Here is a 19,549-nt window from a genome sequence, read left to right as displayed (position 1 = left end):
AGTCAGCACTGCTCTGCATGTATATAGGCGCCCTGGGCACGCTTCCTATAGGTGGCCTCCAGTGGGCGGCCCACAGTGATACTATTGGTGGTTGACTTAAGTACGCTCGTGCATGACACTGCACTCAACGCACTCACTCTTGCGTGCACTAGTAGCAGGATATTGTAGAGGTCATTAATAAACAACATGAACAGCAAAGGTCCAACATATTTCCCTGTGGCATGACCCGAGTTACTTCTTTCCTGACACTGACTCTCCACCCATGATAACTTGCTGCATTTCTTGACACCAGTTACACAAACACTTATTTCAGTCAGCTTTTCAGTGGTATGAGTATTAAACTGGGGAAATATTCGAAAAAGTCACACACTTAAGTGGAAACAATGAACTGAGCACATTACAGTATAGATTTCAAAAGGGTTGTTCGACTGAGAATGCTATTTACACATTTATAAATAACAGTACCAGGTGTACCGGTATGAAATGAGCATTAAGATACAAATGTGTAGATAGGGAACATTTGTTGTGAGCGAGCCTTAATTTTTTTTGTTTTGTTTGACCTCTACATCTATCAAAGATATTTAGTATACATCAAGTCATGGAACAAACAACATCATATGTTTTCATCGTGTTAACAATGTCCAATTTTTGAAAGTCATGATCTGCAGAAAATATTAATTTTTTGTTTTCATTTGGAAAAAAATGCTGCAGAGTCGCATCGAATGCTTGTCGAGGCATATGGTGATCATGCTCTATCAGAAGCAACATGAAAAAGATGGTTTCAACGGTTCAAAAATAATGATTTTGATGTAAGAAATGAAGAACGTGGAAGACCACCAAAAAAGTTCAAAGACGCTGAATTGCAAGCAATATTGGATGAAGATGGTACTTTGAGTCAGAAGCAAATGGCAGCAATGCTAAATGTTGCACAACAAATAATTTCTGACCGTTTGAAAGCTATGGGAAAGATCCAAAAGTGTGAAAAATGGGTACTGCATGAATTGAATGAAAGACAGGTGGAAAACCGAAAAACCATTTGTCAAATTTTGCTTCAAAGACATGAAAGAAAATCAATTTTACATCGAATTGTTACTGGTGATGAAAAATGGATTTATTTTAAGAATTCTAAATGGGAAAAATCGTGGGTTAATCCGGGACAACCATCAACATCGACTGCAAAACCAGATCGATTCGGCAAGAAGACAATGCTCTGTGTTTGGTGGGATCAGAAAGGTGTGGTGTATCATGAGCTTCTAAAACCCAGTGAAACTGTGAATACTAATCGCTACAGACAACAAATGATCAATTTGAACTATGTATTGATCGAAAAAAGACCAGAATGGGCCAGAAGAAATGGCAAAGTAATTTTTTTACACGACAATGCACCTGCACACAAAGCAAAACTGGTCCAGGATACAATCAAAACACTTGGCTGGGAGCTGCTGCCCCATCCGCCGTATTCACCAGACTTGAGCCCTTCTGACTACCATTTGTTTTCATCAATGGGACACGCATTGGCTGAGGAACACTTCAATTCCTACGAAGAAGTCGAAAATTGGGTGTCCGATTGGTTTGCTTCAAAAGACGAACATTTCTATTGGCGTGGTGTCCACAAATTGCCAGAAAGGTGGTCAAAATGTATAGAAAGCAATGGTCAGTTTGAATAAAATGTTTTTACTTTTCAATTCAAAATTAGTGTTTCATTTTCACAAAAAAACGCTCATATCATACCCGTACACCTGGTATATTGACAGTTGGTATTTTTATGATCTTTCCAAAGCGTTTGATTGTATAGATCATGATACTCTCTTAGAAAAGCTCATGTTTTATGGAACTTTACACACAGCTGGTTTGAATCATAAAATATAAAAAAAAACACAGATGATGTGACTTACCAAACGAAAGCGCTGGCAGGTCGATAGACACACAAACAAACACAAACATACACACAAAATTCAAGCTTTCACAACCAACGGTTGCTTCATCAGGAAAGAGGGAAGGAGAGGGAAAGACCAAAGGATGTGGGTTTTAAGGGAGAGGGTAAGGAGTCATTCCAATCCCGGGAGTGGCCTTTTTGCCTTTACAAATGTCTGCTTGTGTCTGTGTATGTGCGGTTGGATATGGGTGTGTGTGCGAGTGTATACCTGTCCTTTTTTCCCCCTAAGGTAAGTCTTTCCACTCCCGGAATTGGAATGACTCCTTACCCTCTCCCTTAAAACCCACATCCTTTCGTCTTTCCCTCTCCTTCCCTCTTTCCTGATGAAGGAACCGTTGGTTGCGAAAGCTTGAATTTTGTGTGTATGTTTGTGTGTCTATCGACCTGCTAGCACTTTCGTTTGGTAAGTCACATCATCTTTGTTTTTAGATATATTTTTCCCACGTGGAATGTTTCCCTCTGTATATATGTCTGTTTGTGTCTGTATATGTGTGGATGGATATGTGTGTGTGTGCGAGTGTATACCCATCCCTTTTTCCCCCTAAGGTAAGTCTTTCCACTCCCGGGACTGGAATGACTCCTTACCCTCTCCCTTAAAACCCACATCCTTTCATCTTTCCCTCTCCTTCCCACTTTCCTGATGAGGCAACAGTTTGTTGCGAAAGCTTAAATTTTGTGTGTATGTTTGTGTTCATTTGTGTGTCTGTCGACCTGCCAGCACTTTCATTTGGTAAGTCACATCATCTTTGTTTTTAGGTATATTTTTGCTATGTGGAATGTTTCCTTCTATTATTCTAGTGTAGGTTCACGAGTAAGACCAGAAATAAGGTCTTCATTAATGTTGACAATGACTTTGTATATATATCCTGTAAACTGGATCGTTCCACATTGTTTTGATAAAAGAATTGTTAAAATTATCTATAGAGCATGTAACTAACTCACTCCCGGGTTTTTCTTTTTACCTTTACATCTGCATCTGTGTTCATATTCTGCTAGCTACCATACGATGCATGGCAGAGGTTACCATGTACCACTGCTTGTCATTTGCTTTCCTGTACCACACACACACACACACACACACACACACACACACACACACACAGAGAGAGAGAGAGAGAGAGAGAGAGAGAGAGAGAGAGAGAGAGAGAGAGAGAGAGAGAGAGAGAGAGAGGAGGGGGGGGGGGGGGGGGGGGAGATTTCTCATACTTTATCTTTGTGGTCCTTACATACAATATATGTTGGCAGCATTAGAATCATTTCTGCAGTCAGCTTCAAATGCTCACTAAATTTTCTCAGCAGTGTTCCACGAAAAGATCATCGTCTTCCCTCTAGGGATTCAAATGTAAGTTCCTGAAGCATATGCATAATACTTGTGTATTATTCAAACCTACCGGTATCAACTCTAGCAACATGCCTCTTAATTGCTTTGATATCTTCCTTTAATCTGACCTTGTACAGATCCCAAACACTAGCAGTACTCAAGAGTAGGTCACACTAGTGTCCTATGTGTAGTCTCCTTTACCAATAGATCACACTTTCCCAAAAGCCTCCTCATAAACCAAAGTCAACCATTCACCTTCCCTACCACAATCCTAACATGCTTGTTCCATTTCATACAACTTAGCAGCATTACACCCACATATTTAAAAGATGTGGCTGTGTCAAGCAGGACTCTGGTGCTGCTGTATTCAAACATTAGGGATTTTTTTTTTTTCCTACTCATCTGCATTAACTTAACATTTTTCTACATTTAGAACTACCGGTAGCTACCATTCATCACACTAAATAGAAATTTAGCCTAACTCATTTTTTATCCTCCTACAGTCACTCAACAATGACATCTTCCTGTACATCACAGCATCACCAGGAAACAGCTGAGAATTGCTGCTCCCCTGGCTGCCACATCATTTAGGAATATATACAATAAAAGTTGTCCTCTCACGCTTCCCTAGGGCACTCCTGACAGCAGCCTTGTATCTGATAAACACTCGCAGTTGAGCACAGCATATTGTGGTGTTCTACTACTTAAGAAGCCTTCAAATCACTCACATATCTGGAAACCTATTCAATATGTTTGTACCTTCATTAACAGTCTGCAGTGGGGCACTGTGTCAAATGCTTTTTGGAAATCTAAAAACATGGAATCTGCATGTTGACCTTCATCCAGCACTTGCAGTATATTATGTGAGAAATGGGCAGGCTGAGTTTCACACAAATGATGCTTTCAGAAACACTTCACACCAAATGGTATGTGGCGGAGGGTACTTCTGATGTCACTAACTGATCCCTCCTTGCCTGTTTTACTTGCAAATGGCACTTGGGAAAAATGATAGCCAGGAAGCCTCAGTATTAGCTCCAGTTTCTTGAACTTTCTTGTTGTGGTCATTTCATGAGATGTAAGTGGGAGGAAGTAATGTGTTATGTGGCTGTGCTGGAAAGAACTCTCTCGAAATTTCAACAGCAAACCTCCCCATGGGGCACAGCACATCTCTTTTAATGTCTGCAACTGTAGTTTGTTGAGAATCTGTGTAATACTCTCACACCAACTAAATGATCCTGTGGTGAGATGTGCCACTCTTTGTTGTATCTTCTCTATCTTTTCTGTCAGTTATACCTGATCAGGATCCCAGACTGATGAATAATACTCAAGAATTGTTCGATCAAATGCCTCCTAAGCTTGTATGGATGAGTTATGTTTCCTTAGGTAGGATTCTTCCTATAAATCTGTGTGGCATATCATTTAAGATCACTCTGGCTAGTTAACTCCTAGATTTTTATGCTAGAAACTGTTACTAGCAATTTGTCATCAGAGGTGTACTTGTACACCATTGTATTTCTCTTTTCCTATCTATGTACAATATATTACATTTATTTATGTTCAGGGTCAACTGCCAGAGCCTTCACAATCATCAATCCCTGCAGATCATTCTGCAAATTGATATGAACTTCTCCCATTGCCAATTTCTTATAAAAAGCTGCATCATCTGCATACAGTCCGAAAGACCTTCTGACACTGTGGAAATTACATGTACATCTGTCAATTGTCTTCTGTTGAGAACGGCCGGCCAAGGTGGCCGAGCAGTTCTAGGCACTACAGTCTGGAACCGCGCGACCGCTACGGTCGCAGGTTCGAATCCTGCCTCGGGCATGGATGTGTGTGATGTCCTTAGGTTAGTTAGGTTTAAGTAGTTCTAAGTTCTAGGGGACTGATGACCTTAGAAGTTAAGTCCCATAGTGCTCAGAGCCATTTGAACCATTTTTTCTGTTGAGAATGACATGTTGAGTTCTGTCTGCAAGGAAGTCTTGAATCCTGTCACAGATCTGGACTGATACTTGGCATTGCAGGACAGTGTCCACCATTGTCTGCAGTGTGGTGTATTTGAGTTTCGCAAGGTCTCTGTTCACAGAATCCATGTTGATTTTCATAGAGGAGATTTTTGTTCCCTAAAATGTCATAAATCTTGAGCATAAAACACTTTCCATAATTCTACGAAAGATTGATGTCAGCAATATAGACCTATAATTATGATCATTTGTTCTATGACCCATCTTGAAAACGGTAATGACTAGCACTTTGTTCCAAGCTCTTTCACATAATATTTGTAGAATAGTGTAGATATCTCATCTGGTCCTGATGCCTTTGCACTATTAAGTTATTGCAGCTGCATTTCTGTTGTGCAGTCAGTTACCTCAATATCTGCCTCTTCGATGTTCATATGATGATTGAAACAAGGGTCGATGTTATGATATTCAAAGGTGAAACAGTTTTGGAAGGCCAAATTCAGTATTTTGGCCTCTGTTATCCTCTGTTTCAGTGCCAGTATGGTCACTTGAGTGAATCAAGAGACAGTTTAGCACTGATTACTGATTTTACATAAGAACAAAACCTTTTGAGGTCTTTGCCCAGATCATTTGACAAAATTTTACTTTCAGAGTCACTGAACATTCTGTCATTGCTCTCCTTATGCTCAGTTTTGCTTTGTTCAACTTTTCCTCATTCTCTATCTGAAAAAGAATAATACGAACAAATAACATTAGTACTCTCTCCTTCCATGGACTGTAGGAATATAGCCGCTTTTTGTGTTATTTTTTAGTGTTACATATGACCTTTACCTTTCTTATGAATGATTACTGACTGTCAAGCACAATGCTACCATATAGCAAACTGCTATAACATTTCTGTACTGCTTCACATATTTGTAACTACCTACTGCCTATTTCACTCCCTTACACAACACAGTAATACACAGTCTGACTGCTGAACAGATTTGCAAGTCATAGCGATATATCATTCAGAATCACAACATTGTGTATGTGTGCAAATAATGTTTTCTCTGAATTCCTGTAAAATATTATTGATTGCACCGCAGTCTACTTTAATGACACTGCAACATAAACCACAGGGTCTGTCAGACATAGGTTACGTACATGTGTGGTAGAAAGAAGAAAATATAAGTTAAGAAAATTTAGTGGCACAGATACCAAATGGTACCTTCAATGTGTTACTGAATATTGTAAGAGAGCATACATGATGAGTGGGGCTCAGTTTTAAGTGTTTCACACAGCAATAAAGGTTAAAACTCTCTCTGGGTCCATTGGACCCAGGGTATGCATACAAAGGTTAAGGGGAATCCAACAATACTCCATCCGATAGTGAGGGTCAAGAAATTTGCATCCAATACCATTCCAGAGTTGTCTGAGCCTCTGGTTTAGACCTTCCACTCAGCTCCAAACCAGAGGACCATGACTCACCTTGGGTATGACGCTACAAATAGTCAGCTTAGCTTGCAACCCTCATGCTACACTAACTATCTTCACCAAACTAGCCATCTGCTGAAAGGAACTGAGGACAGCTTCAGAACCCAAAGGACAGGGATCATTTGTGCCAACATGTGTCATTATTTCCAAGTGGTTGCACCCTGTGCACTCAATAACCATTGGCAGAGCCTCTACCTTGTCATGGACATTCCCCCCCCCCCCCCCCCACTCCCCCTCCCCTCCCCCTCTCCCCCGCAGCTCAGTAAGCATACCAGAGGCACATTGGCATTCTTTCCCACCCTGCATGCTATTCCCTTCAGGGGCTCCAATACCTGCCAAACACTGGAGCTCCCAATGTCTAGCATACTCGCCCTCTGCACTTGTCTGAACTGGACAGGAAAAATGGCCATTGTCCCAGCAGAAGAGGCATCCCATGCTGGCTCAGAAATATTGTCAACACTGCATACCATCTCAAACCTATTTCCAAGACTTCTTGAACACCTGTGCAGCCCATTTCCTCTTTCACCTTCCGCTCATTGACATGTGCCACTCACTGGTCAGATGTTGTGTATCAGAAGATGCAGCAACAACCTAGTCACCAGGGAATTCCAGCAGCACCAAGGGTGTCACAAGTCTTATCATCGGCACTTCAAGCAGCAGCCAGAAAACATATAACATGTCAGCCTCAGATGCAAATAGAAACCAGATCGGTTTCTATTTGCAACTGAGGCTGACATGTTATATGTTTAATTATCACAGTTGCTGACAGGGCTGCACGATGTTAAAAATTCTTAAAAGTAGCCAGAAACCTGTCGATTGTGCCCAACACAGCCTTCAGTATGGACAGCAGCCAATTCTACTTGTGTCTGCTCACAACAAACAAAGGCTATACTCAAACTGTACTACATAAAAAATCTGATTAAGCTCTCAAAAATACAGACAAAGCAGTGAGGAGTAACTGTGAAAGCACCAACAAACCTCCAAAAAAGGGAAAATTGCTCGATCGTGGCACTACTCAGGTTGGAACATATGCAAAATATAAACAAGGAGAATAAAGAAACACTTAAATTCTTACTATGGCATAAGATCCACTAGTTCTTAAAACAGAAACAAATTTCTCTTCTGAAAATGGATATATATGCTTACACAAAAGCTGCTACAAGAAGTAAATACGCTAACTCTGAAGCACTGATCTAAAGTATGTATTGTGTACTAACACAAGATTTAAATGGAGTTACATGACATGAGCTTTCAGGCAGCAGTAGCCTCACACAGATATGCATTAAGATTTATACAAACAATTTAAGCATAAGTTAGTAAACAATAATCTATATAGTAAAATATATAGGTACAATTCACTTTTTGGGAGTAATACTTAGGAAATAGCAGCTAGATTGTATTACTGTGTATCACCCAGAGTGATACAGCTATAGCCATCCTCTCTGTTCTGCTACTTCCTTTGTAAGGGAACATTTGAAACTGGAGTTTAGCATTTCTACTTTTAGTTTGCTACCCTCAACATCAGTTTCTGTTTCATTGCTGAAGGAGTTTTCATGTTTTTCATTAACATGCAAAACTGAGTTTTCCCTGCAGGTGCATAGGCCTTATCACTCTGCTGCTCACTTTCACTGTTAGCTACAGAGATCGTTTTGTATATAATTTTTAAAAAATAGCAAAAACTAATCAAAACCATTATATCAGCGGTCATAATTGTCCTTGACAGGTATGTCTGCAGTGAACAAAATAGATGGTGTGACAAAGGTTATTATCTGGGTGGTTGTCTGTTATGGTATCTATTTTGCAGACAACTAGCTCTCAATCACTTTGTTGCTCTAATCCAGGTGTACATAGACATACTAATATTTATCATAGAATAATTTTTGTCATCTTATTTTCTTGTTATGGACATCAGAAAAAAAGAGCTTAAAAGTGAAATGTTGTACAGGAAATGCAATAAAAATAATGAAGTTATTTTGTCATTATGTTGCAGGTCCATGTCCACTATGGCTCTTTGGATGCACTGTATGAAGAGGTGAGCCCTACTATCCTGCCTTATGAATATGGAGGTACTGATGGGTCCTTGCAGGAACTGAAAGGTATAAATTTTACTTTATTAAATTTGTACTGCTCTCAAGAGCAGGCCTGTACTGAATATATATGTGAACAACAAAGAAAAATGAGGAATGGTGATCTTTCACCAGCCATTTGCTGCCAGTTGACAGATAGTGCATAAGCACACACAGTGATGATTTGGTATTCATCTGCACAGACCTCATCAAGCAACAGTCTATCTTTGTACATCTAACATATTTCACCATCCGAAATTCCAAATGTGTCATTTTTGGTAGAAAATAATTCTGTATGCTGTATCAACAAAACTTTATTGTTAAAATTCAATATTCTACTTGTGATTACTTGGCCAACAAATGAATATAACAGAATTAGCTGAAAAACTGCTACTTTGGGTGACATTAGTGCCGTCTCAGAATAAGTTATGTATATAGAAGTTATATATACGCTACTGCTAGCTTAATATTTGTTTGAATACACTGATAAATAACGTAGAAATAGAAAAAGAAGAAGAAGATGTGAAAGCAGTGGCTTGTTCATAATGAGCACTTGTGCTTATGATGATGCTAACAGGAGTTTCCAGTCCCTGAATACAGACATTAAGATAATTTCTGGGAATTTTTTGTTATTAAGTTTAATATGAAAATTTGGTCAGAATGAATCCACAAAGTGTAGAAATCCTGGCTCATCCAAGAGTAATACTAAAGTGCTAGCAGAATCCTAGATAGTTTCGTGTGAGACTAATAAGTAGAAGGAAGGGGGAAAGTAGACTTAACCAAGGAAGAAATAGGTGATTCACAACTCACTGTCAGGGGATATATGTGTAGTAACTTGCAGAATACAATGTTTATACATATTTTAGTTCATCTCTTTCTTTAATTTAAACAAGCTTGTAAAAGAGCTCTTGCTCATACTTCTTCCATTGTTACACATATCACTGCATGTGTTTTGCGCTGTGCACACATGCAATTAATTCATCACAGCATTATTCCAAAATATCTGAGCAGCAACCCTTTTCAGTAAACTGTGTTGTCAAAAATCTTAATTTAAGATTCCTTCCTAATACTATTCCAAAATATTTGATGTTATTGATATTACATGCCTTGTCCAGTTAAAATCATTGTGTACTTTCCTAGCTACATACGCCATAAGTGAAATAAAAGAGGAAATTGAAATCACAAATCTGGATCACTCAAAGGAGAGAGTCCACTGCTCAGCTACTCCTGGAGCACAGTAACATAGATAATTGTCTTCACACGAATGTGAATATTATGTTACTCTTAGAGCAATATGACAAGTCCTAATGAAGTGTTCTGTCAGTTGTGTGAATCCAGACCTTCTGGCATCAGTTAATTGACTATGTAAGATTACTAGCTTGACTGAATGGGTGCCTCGTAAGTCCTTTTCTTCTCTGTGTCCAGTTACTGATTTCTTGGTGCTATGAATATCTTTTAAATACCTTTTCAAGACTGCTAAAGTAGATTTTAAAGTTTATGTACAGTTATTATCAATGTTCCTTGTTGATGATGAACAGCTTTTATGCACTAAACTTCACAATTGTAGTAGTACAGATCATTAAACTCTGAAAGATTATGATATATAGAAATTACACCATAAGTGAATGGAGTGTATGGTCCGCACTCAGTAAACATCCAGTTAAAACTCTGCACCAGTGATTGCCCATCACTGTTACTCAGTACTGTAGACTGACATGGAATTTTGTATGACTGAGGCTAATGGTGACTGACTGTATGACAGCCACTTACTGTGGCATTGTACACAACACCTGCTTTTACAAATTATGAATCAAAGTTATAGTAATTTCAATAGTAAAATAAATGATGGGACAGGCAGAGAATACATATACAAATCAAGCAACAAAATTATTTTGATTAACAGTTGGTTAAGTATTCTCAAAGTAGCACAAATATCTACTGTTTTAGTCAGCCACTTTTAAGCTTTACACTGAATAATAAGGTTATAAGGTATGAAAAATAGTGTGTTTAAGAGTTTGAATATTTCATATCTGCACAGTGTATGTATTATGTATGGAACAGAAAAGAAAAATAGTATGTATAATAGGAAAGTGATTAAAAGAAGTGGAGGTATTCCTCTGTGCTACATTTTAAGTCGGGTGATCATATAAGGGTGTTATGGAAGCATTGCCACTCACAAGGTGGCACCACACATGTACGGTCTACATATTTTTTTGCCATATTTTATCCAGTAAATAAAACAATGTACATAAAAACATTTGAAAGTTTCTGGTCCAAGATTACACAGGTTGTATACGACACGGGACAACCAGGAGATCCTGGAAAAACTCAGGAATTTTTTCATCCAGGAGAAAACCAGGAAAAATCCAGGAATTTTTTAAAATTCCTGGAATTTTTCATTGTTTTAGTTTTCAGTTAAATTTTCGTAATTTTGGCTGGTAAGACCCGAGACTGTAACGAAGGATATTACTGTATCCTGCTACTGCAGAATAATACTGTAGCACTAAAACATGAATGAGAAAAAAAATGATAATAAAACTTCAGTTGCAAAGGAAATGTGCCACATACAACAACAAAACACAGTGCTCATGCAAGCGTCTGACAACAGCAAAATGTATCAAAGGCTTTAGGAAGACAATGCAATACTTCATAACAACAAATTGCATCTTATGAGCATGACGTCACAACTGTTTACATTAGATTTGTTCGAGCAGTTGCAAAGTTGAATCTCATATGAGTAGTACCTTCTCCAACTTCTGGCTACAGAAGTGTGGCTGTTAGATTGCTACACTAGTAAGGGCCAGTTGTACAGTCCCCAGCTAGAGCCGCTTAAGTTCAGCTGGAGTAGTATGGGAAACACATTGTACGAACATGTAATAATGCCTAACCGGAGAATAGACGTGGGATAACTGAACCGATGATTGTGGCAGGGTTAGTGAAGTTAATCAGAGAACGAGTTTTGACACTGGTAGGAATAGTTACAGAATCAGTGATGACAAGATTGTTTGTTAGAATGAGGAAAGAGAAGAAACGGGGACATCACACAAATTATGGAAGAATATGATGATTCCAATTTATACAAAAATTTTGTGCTACTACTTTTCAATCTCATGCTTGAGAAGCTGGAGTCTGTGCATGAAATGTGAAACTACACTCCTGGAAATTGAAATAGGAACACCGTGAATTCATTATCCCAGGAAGGGGAAACTTTATTGACACATTCCTGGGGTCAGATACATCACATGATCACACTGACAGAACCACAGGCACATAGACACAGGCAACAGAGCATGCACAATGTCGGCACTAGTACAGTGTATATCCACCTTTCGCAGCGATGCAGGCTGCTATTCTCCCATGGAGACGATCGTAGAGATGCTGGATGTAGTCCTGTGGAACGGCTTGCCATGCCATTTCCACCTGGCGCCTCAGTTGGACCAGCGTTCGTGCTGGACGTGCAGACCGCGTGAGACGACGCTTCATCCAGTCCCAAACATGCTCAATGGGGGACAGATCCGGAGATCTTGCTGGCCAGCGTAGTTGACTTACACCTTCTAGAGCACGTTGGGTGGCACGGGATACATGCGGGCGTGCATTGTCCTGTTGGAACAGCAAGTTCCCTTGCCGGTCTAGGAATGGTAGAACGATGGGTTCGATGACGGTTTGGATGTACCGTGCACTATTCAGTGTCCCCTCGACGATCACCAGTTGTGTACGGCCAGTGTAGGAGATCGCTCCCCACACCATGATGCCGGGTGTTGGCCCTGTGTGCCTCGGTCGTATGCAGTCCTGATTGTGGCGCTCACCTGCACGGCGCCAAACACGCATACGACCATCATTGGCACCAAGGCAGAAGCGACTCTCATCGCTGAAGACGACACGTCTCCATTCGTCCCTCCATTCACGCCTGTTGCGACACCACTGGAGGCGCGCTGCACGATGTTGGGGCGTGAGCGGAAGACGGCCTAACGGTGTGCGGGACCGTAGCCCAGCTTCATGGAGACGGTTGCGAATGGTCCTCGCCGATACCACAGGAGCAACAGTGTCCCTAATTTGCTGGGAAGTGGCGGTGCGGTCCCCTACGGCACTGCGTAGGATCCTACGGTCTTGGCGTGCATCCGTGCGTCGTTGCGGTCCGGTCCCAGGTCGACGGGCACGTGCACCTTCCGCCGACCGCTTGCGACAACATCGATGTACTGTGGAGACCTCACGCCCCACGTGTTGAGCAATTCGGCGGTACGTCCACCCGGCCTCCCGTATGCCCACTATACGCCCTCGCTCAAAGTCCGTCAACTGCACATACGGTTCACGTCCACGCTGTCGCGGCATGCTACCAGTGTTAAAGACTGCGATGGAGCTCCGTATGCCACGGCAAACTGGCTGACACTGACGGCGGCGGTGCACAAATGCTGCGCAGCTAGCGCCATTCGACGGCCAACACCGCGGTTCCTGGTGTGTCCGCTGTGCCGTGCGTGTGATTATTGCTTGTACAGCCCTCTCGCAGTGTCTGGAGCAAGTATGGTGGGTCTGACACACCGGTGTCAATGTGTTCTTTTTTCCATTTCCAGGAGTGTATTTCGTAACATAAAGCTTTTTGTTTTTAGTAGGCCTAATAAGCATTTGATATAAAACCATAGTCATTCAAAGGATTGATAACTTATAACAGTTCCAAGGGAAAGTGTACTGTCACTTTATACAGAAAAAGTGTATTTTTACCCAGGAGAAAATGTATTTTTAATAGGGAAATCCGGGATATTTTTTTCCTTGTCCATGTATATACCCTGTTACATGTATGACTCACATCCAGAAGCAATATCTTCCCTGTCACTTGATTTCCAGTATTCTCACTGGGCATTTTTTGAAAAGGATACAGATAAATGGTTATGAAAAACAAAGAGCCTGAATAACTATAGCAGCACTTAATCACTAGAGGAACAAACATAACAACTTGGACACCACAATAGATAATAATCATACATTTGGAATTTGCCATCAAAATGCATTAAATAGTAAAGGTAAGATTCTGTGATCTGTAGAGGAAGTATAAAAGTCCTGAGTTATCTATAGATGTGCTACATGTAATAGAACATCATTTGGAAATCACAGAATTTGAACAGATCTACCTATATGGAGACAAGTTATCACATAACTTCAGGCACATGGTAAAGAAAGGAAAGGTAACTTAATATATATAACAGCATATAAGTAATGTAAGAGAAAAAACAGTGCCTTTCTTTCAAAGTAGCTCTTTCCTTCTAAGTGCACATATTAAGTGATATGGAAGTAATTACATAATTATATCTAAAAAGAAAGATGATGAGACTTACCAAACAAAAGCGCTGGCAGGTCGATAGACACACAAACAAACACAAACATACACACAAAATTCTAGCTTTCGCAACCAACGGTTGCCTCGTCAGGAAAGAGGGAAGGAGAAGGAAAGACAAAAGGATATGGGTTTTAAGGGAGAGGGTAAGGAGTCATTCCAATCCCGGGAGCGGAAAGACTTACCTTAGGGGGAAAAAAGGACAGGTATACACTTGCACACACACACATATCCATCCACACATACACAGACACAAGCAAAAATGTCTATATATATATATATATATATATATATATATAGACTCATTTCACTTCCCAGAAGTCTCTTTGTGATAGGTTATATGGAACACAAAGTGTTAGTGAATGATGTAGTGAATGAGAAACTCATTCACATGTTAATAAAGTAAAATAACATTTGTATAGGCAAAAAGACAGGTGTTTCATGTACTACGAAATTTTGTTATGGAACAAATAGAATGTGCTTTTAGATCAGTGTTGCTGTATCATGCCATCACAAATGAATGACTTAAAGTTTTGTTTTCACACGGATTCTGGTGTGTTCAGGGTGTCCATGGTTAAAGTTTTACTTTCAAAATGTTGAAAAAGAGGAGCACTGCCCAGAATGATGTCAAATTAGAATAGCATGTTATTGATGCAGAGTATCCATGTAGATGTAGATGTAGAAACATGCAGAGCATGGGGAACTGCCTGAATGTTGGACATGCCTGTGAGCACAGTGAATAAAATCCTATGAAACATCCTGTATTGCTATCCATGCAGAATCACCCTTGTTCTTGAGTTGCTTCCTGCTTCATTCTGCAAAGGTGATTGTGTGGTGCAGGTTGACGGCATTGTTTTTCATAGGGCCATATTTTTTGGAGGAGCTGAGTCCTGTGAGTCATTTTACCTGTACTAGCACTGGTAAATGCTACGAGTCTTTTTCACACAAGTGTTGTTCCAGCCATTCAGCAGCATGGACGTGTGGGTAAGATTATTTTTATGGTAGATGGTGCTTCTCTGTACATTGTGCAGCCAATGATTCAGCTGCTGCAGAAGCATTTCAGAAATGCTAGAATTATCAGTGGTTATTTTCGTACAGCCTGGCCACCCAGATCACCTGATCTTAATTTGTGTGACTTCGGGCCATAGAGTTATCAGAAAGATGTTGTGTTCAGTGCCCCAATTATGAATGTAGATGAACTGAAGTTAAGCATTGTGCAACACATTCTGAATGTGACTCCTGAGACACTCCGATGTGTTGCGGAACATGCTGTTTCTCGGTTTCAACTTTGGGCAGAAAATGGTAGGCAGCATATTGAACACGTGTTGCATCAGTCTTACAACAGTTATACACCAATGTTGTTTTGCTTTTTATGTGTATTTTTGCCCCAGGACAATTAAAAACTAATGTCATTTTGATTTCATATGTGGTTCGTGGCCTCAAGACAATTAAAGACCAATTTTTCCCATCCAATGTGGTATGATCTGGCCATGTTGGATGGGCTTACCTGACTAACAATGCCAGAACTGTTGACTGGTGAATTTGTGCAGTCATGCATATTGAACAGTATGGATGGCATACATGCAACTGAAACCATTGGTTATTTGTAGTTGACCCCATTCATGTTAAAACCACATTTCCATTATGGTGCTTACAGTGACATCTATTGGTAATTTTACTGTCCCATGACTTTCCCTCTGCATCAATTATGTATTGTTAAAATTTTATGTCATTCTGAGTAGTAGTTCTCTTTTTTATAGCACTTTGAAAATGGAACTTTAATTACAGGTATCCTGTATAATATGCTACAAACATTGTTTTATTGTGTTTCACTCATTGATCGTGTTTCACAGATTGTATCAAAGAGAAGAGACTTCAGGAGTGTGGGATGAGTCAGTGCATCCATCAATTAAAGGCAGATCACAGAACCTTCATTTGCACCATCAAGTGAGGTGGCACATATTTAAAGCAGTAGGCTTATATTTGGGAGAACAGCTGTCCAGATCCCCCTCTGTCCATCCTCATTTAGGTTTTGTGTGAGTTCCGTAATTTGTTTAAGGTGAATAACAAGACAGTTCCTTTGGAAAATCTGAGTTTATGCCTTGTGTCTAATGACCTTCACATCGATTGGACATTCAGCCTCAAGTTTCCTTCTTTTCAATCTGTGTGCTGCATTAACAGTGAACCATCACTATATTGCTTCCTGCTATTCCTGTTTGTACCCATTACATCTAGTGAAATATATCAGAGAGAAAGCTGTTACTTTGAAAAAAAGTTGACACTTCTTCAGTCATATTAGTTGTTCATTGATTTGTCCATTGTAAGTTGGAAACAGGCACTGTAAATGCACTGTGCCAGCAAAATCTCCATTTCTAATACTGCTACAAGGTAAAAACCATGAGATGGAATAATACTTCTAATGACAATAAAAAGTAAAAGTTGTACTATACAATTAAAATCATGTTTTCAGTTTTTACCTTTCACCCTTCTTAGTTTGCTTTAGTGAAGGATAACTGGTGGGCTACACAACAATAATAATTAGCTGAGTTTAGTGAGTAAAGTCCACATTAATGTTTTACAAAGCATTATCCACAAATTTCTCATTGGATGGTGTCTGATACTTGTATAAATTGTTTTGGAAAATAACTTCTACATTCTGCATAAATGAATCAATGAATATTCATAACTCAAATATAACTGAAACCAAATGAAGCAATATCATAAAATGCAGTAAGAGGCTAATTGTTCTGCCTGCAGGGTTGTCTGATTTAAGATTATAATATTTTCTCTCAGCTGAAAACATGTTGTTTTACAGACACCGGTAGTTCTTGTCAAAATTTTATTAATCATTCATCATAGCTTATATTAGAGTGAACATCAACTTGAAGATTTGTTTGAACACCACAGTGTTGTAGTAAATGACATTGTCATATTGAAGATGGCATGCTCTTTACCTTCTTCTGAACTGAGAACTGTCTCACACCAATGGTAGGCTACACAAGTTGTGAAATTTTTAAAATATTTCCTAACTACAACAGTTCCAACACTCATATTTAGCCTTTATTTTAAAAAATAACTTTTCCTCTTTTCCAGAATATTGGAAGAGTGAACTGATGGAAAACCAAGACTGGTTTATTCAGGATGAAAAACACAAGGCCACCAAGTAAGATAATATTCTATTATAATTATTCATGCCTACAAAATTTTTTGTTTCTGCCTTTTATATAATAACTCACATTCATCTTTGCAGAATCAAGTGAAGCTCTCATGAACACCAATCTTCAATGCAAGATTTCAGAGAAACTGCTTACTGAAGAGTTCAGAGTGAAGAGGGGCGAGTTGAAATTACTAGTACCTGCAGTTTTATCATTTGAGCACCACTCACAACTAATGCAACACTTTGTGATATAGGATCTGATAAAAGTAACAAGGCTTGTCCAGATCTCAAATGTTATCACTACTGAAAAGTAATTTCCAGTGGAAAGTTGTTGCAAATGATATTGTAGTAGTGATATGTCACACACATTGCCAAGCTTTCAATGAAGTACTGGTGATGTCTTTACACTGGTATTAAGTCATAGTAAAAAGCAAAAAAACATTAAAATGTCTGTGCCAGCAGCAGTCCTTGTGATCTCATAGTGGTTAGACTTGTCTGTTTGTGCTAACATGAAACAATTTCTGCTGTAATTATTTATCAGCTTGTGCCTTTTCTAAGGTTATTACCATTAAATTATAATGATCTTTTTGACAAATGGTTTTCTCCCTTTACTTTTTTAAATGTCTTTAATATAAAGTGTTGTATGTCTGTACAATGAATTTTTTGTTTGCAGTGATTTATAGTGACACATTTCACATCAAAGTGATTAGTATTAGCACTCATTAAGAATGTTAGAAAAGCAATCCAAAAATATGATTTACATGTTCAGCAATGATTGTGCCTTCCTTTGTTAATGACTGTCATTTTAAATAGATCTCAGTCGAAAAATAATGACTTGTTAATAACATCTATGGATAAGTCAGTATATGTGAGCACTTTTTTCTGTAATTTTGAAGAAAAATAATGCAGATCTTTTTCTATTTCTAATTCAGCTGGTACGTTTTTCCATGCTTTTAACTTTTCTTTTACCATTATATGTCTTACACTGTGAAAACTCAGTGGTGTCATAAAAATTTGTTTCAAACACTAAATTATCAAGGACGACAAAATCTTTCCACAGGTCTGCTACCATGATGGCACTTATACACAAAATTGTCTGTCTAGGTAACACTTTATTTCTTCAAATGGATTTTTTTACACTTTGTGGCAGATTTACATCATCAGTTTAATAACTTAAACCTATGATGGTAGCCATTTGAGGAAGCAACGTGCAATGTTAACATCAGAAAAAATCAAAACACATAAAATAAAATTTTTAAGAATTCTATGCAAACAACAAGCTGATAAATATATACTAGCTAATCAACAAGGTAATAGAGGAATTTACTTAACTTTTTCCAGGAAGTCCCCAACAGAACAGAAGGGGTGAGCCATAAGGCAGTTCACTTTAGACTTGAAAATGCATGGATGACTTGCTATGATTTTTTATTTCTTATGGCAGCTCATTGAAAGTGAACATAGCAAAATACTGCACACCTTTCTGCATAAGAGCTGAGGAAGTGCAATCCAAATTCAGGTTGAAGTTCTGCTTAGTATTAGCTGAATGAATGCTGCTAATTCTTGAGAATAAGCTCCTGTTGTTAACAACAAACAACATCAAAGAAAATGTCTAATTAAAGGTCAGTGTCAGCATTCCCAGACCCCTGAACAGGGGTCGACTAGAACTTACACCACTACTTGGCCTGGAATATAGTTACTGTATTTCACAAGTGAATGAAAATAAGCAAAGGAGACCAATTTTCACGTTGGATTATCAATTACTGCAGATACTGTTCTAATGGTAAGTATGGCTGCATTCAGTTTTTGAACAAGATCCTGTACATGGGGTTCCCATGACAGCTTACCACATATCTGAAAACCTAAGTATCTGGATTGTTCAGATTCATTAATTACATCCCCATCCTATGTAATACAAATATCAGTTTCAGTTGAATTGTGTGTTAGGAACTGTAAAAACTGTGTCTTATTGTGATTTAGTGTCAATTTATTTTCTGCAAGCCATGAACTTATGTCAAAATGCACTATTTGATACACTGCCTATATTGTAACCAGCATCCTTCACCACCAAGCTAGTGTCATTAGCAAACAAATATTGCAAAATCACCTGTGATATTGAAAGATATAAAATTTATATATGCATACAAGAAACAATAATGGTCCAGCACTGAGTCGTGAGGGAAGACAACTCCCCCAATGAAGCCCCATGTCACAGCCTTTCTCTTTACAGACATTTTTCTATCTGTTTTTAAGATATGAGACGAACCAGTTGTGAGCTACTACTCTTATTCCATAATGGTCCAAATCAG

At 39.0% G+C, this 19,549-nt stretch overlaps 1 protein-coding gene across 2 annotated transcripts in view; it reads left to right on the top strand.

Annotated features, from left to right (window-relative positions):
- The window catches only part of LOC126181932 (retinol-binding protein pinta), a 45,027-nt gene extending 26,857 nt beyond the window's left edge, over positions 1-18,170 (top strand). For both annotated transcript variants that reach the window (XM_049924810.1, XM_049924811.1), the window contains 3 exons: positions 8,685-8,790; positions 17,180-17,249; positions 17,337-18,170. In XM_049924810.1, the coding sequence (XP_049780767.1) occupies positions 8,685-8,790; positions 17,180-17,249; positions 17,337-17,346 (186 nt within the window). In that variant the 3' untranslated portion in view covers positions 17,347-18,170. The remainder of the gene's footprint in view (positions 1-8,684; positions 8,791-17,179; positions 17,250-17,336) is intronic.
- Positions 18,171-19,549: the final 1,379 nt, after the last annotated feature.

This window comes from Schistocerca cancellata, chromosome 1, assembly GCF_023864275.1.
Source record: "Schistocerca cancellata isolate TAMUIC-IGC-003103 chromosome 1, iqSchCanc2.1, whole genome shotgun sequence".
NCBI lineage: Eukaryota > Metazoa > Arthropoda > Insecta > Orthoptera > Acrididae > Schistocerca > Schistocerca cancellata.
This window is presented reverse-complemented; position numbering and strand designations above follow the sequence as displayed.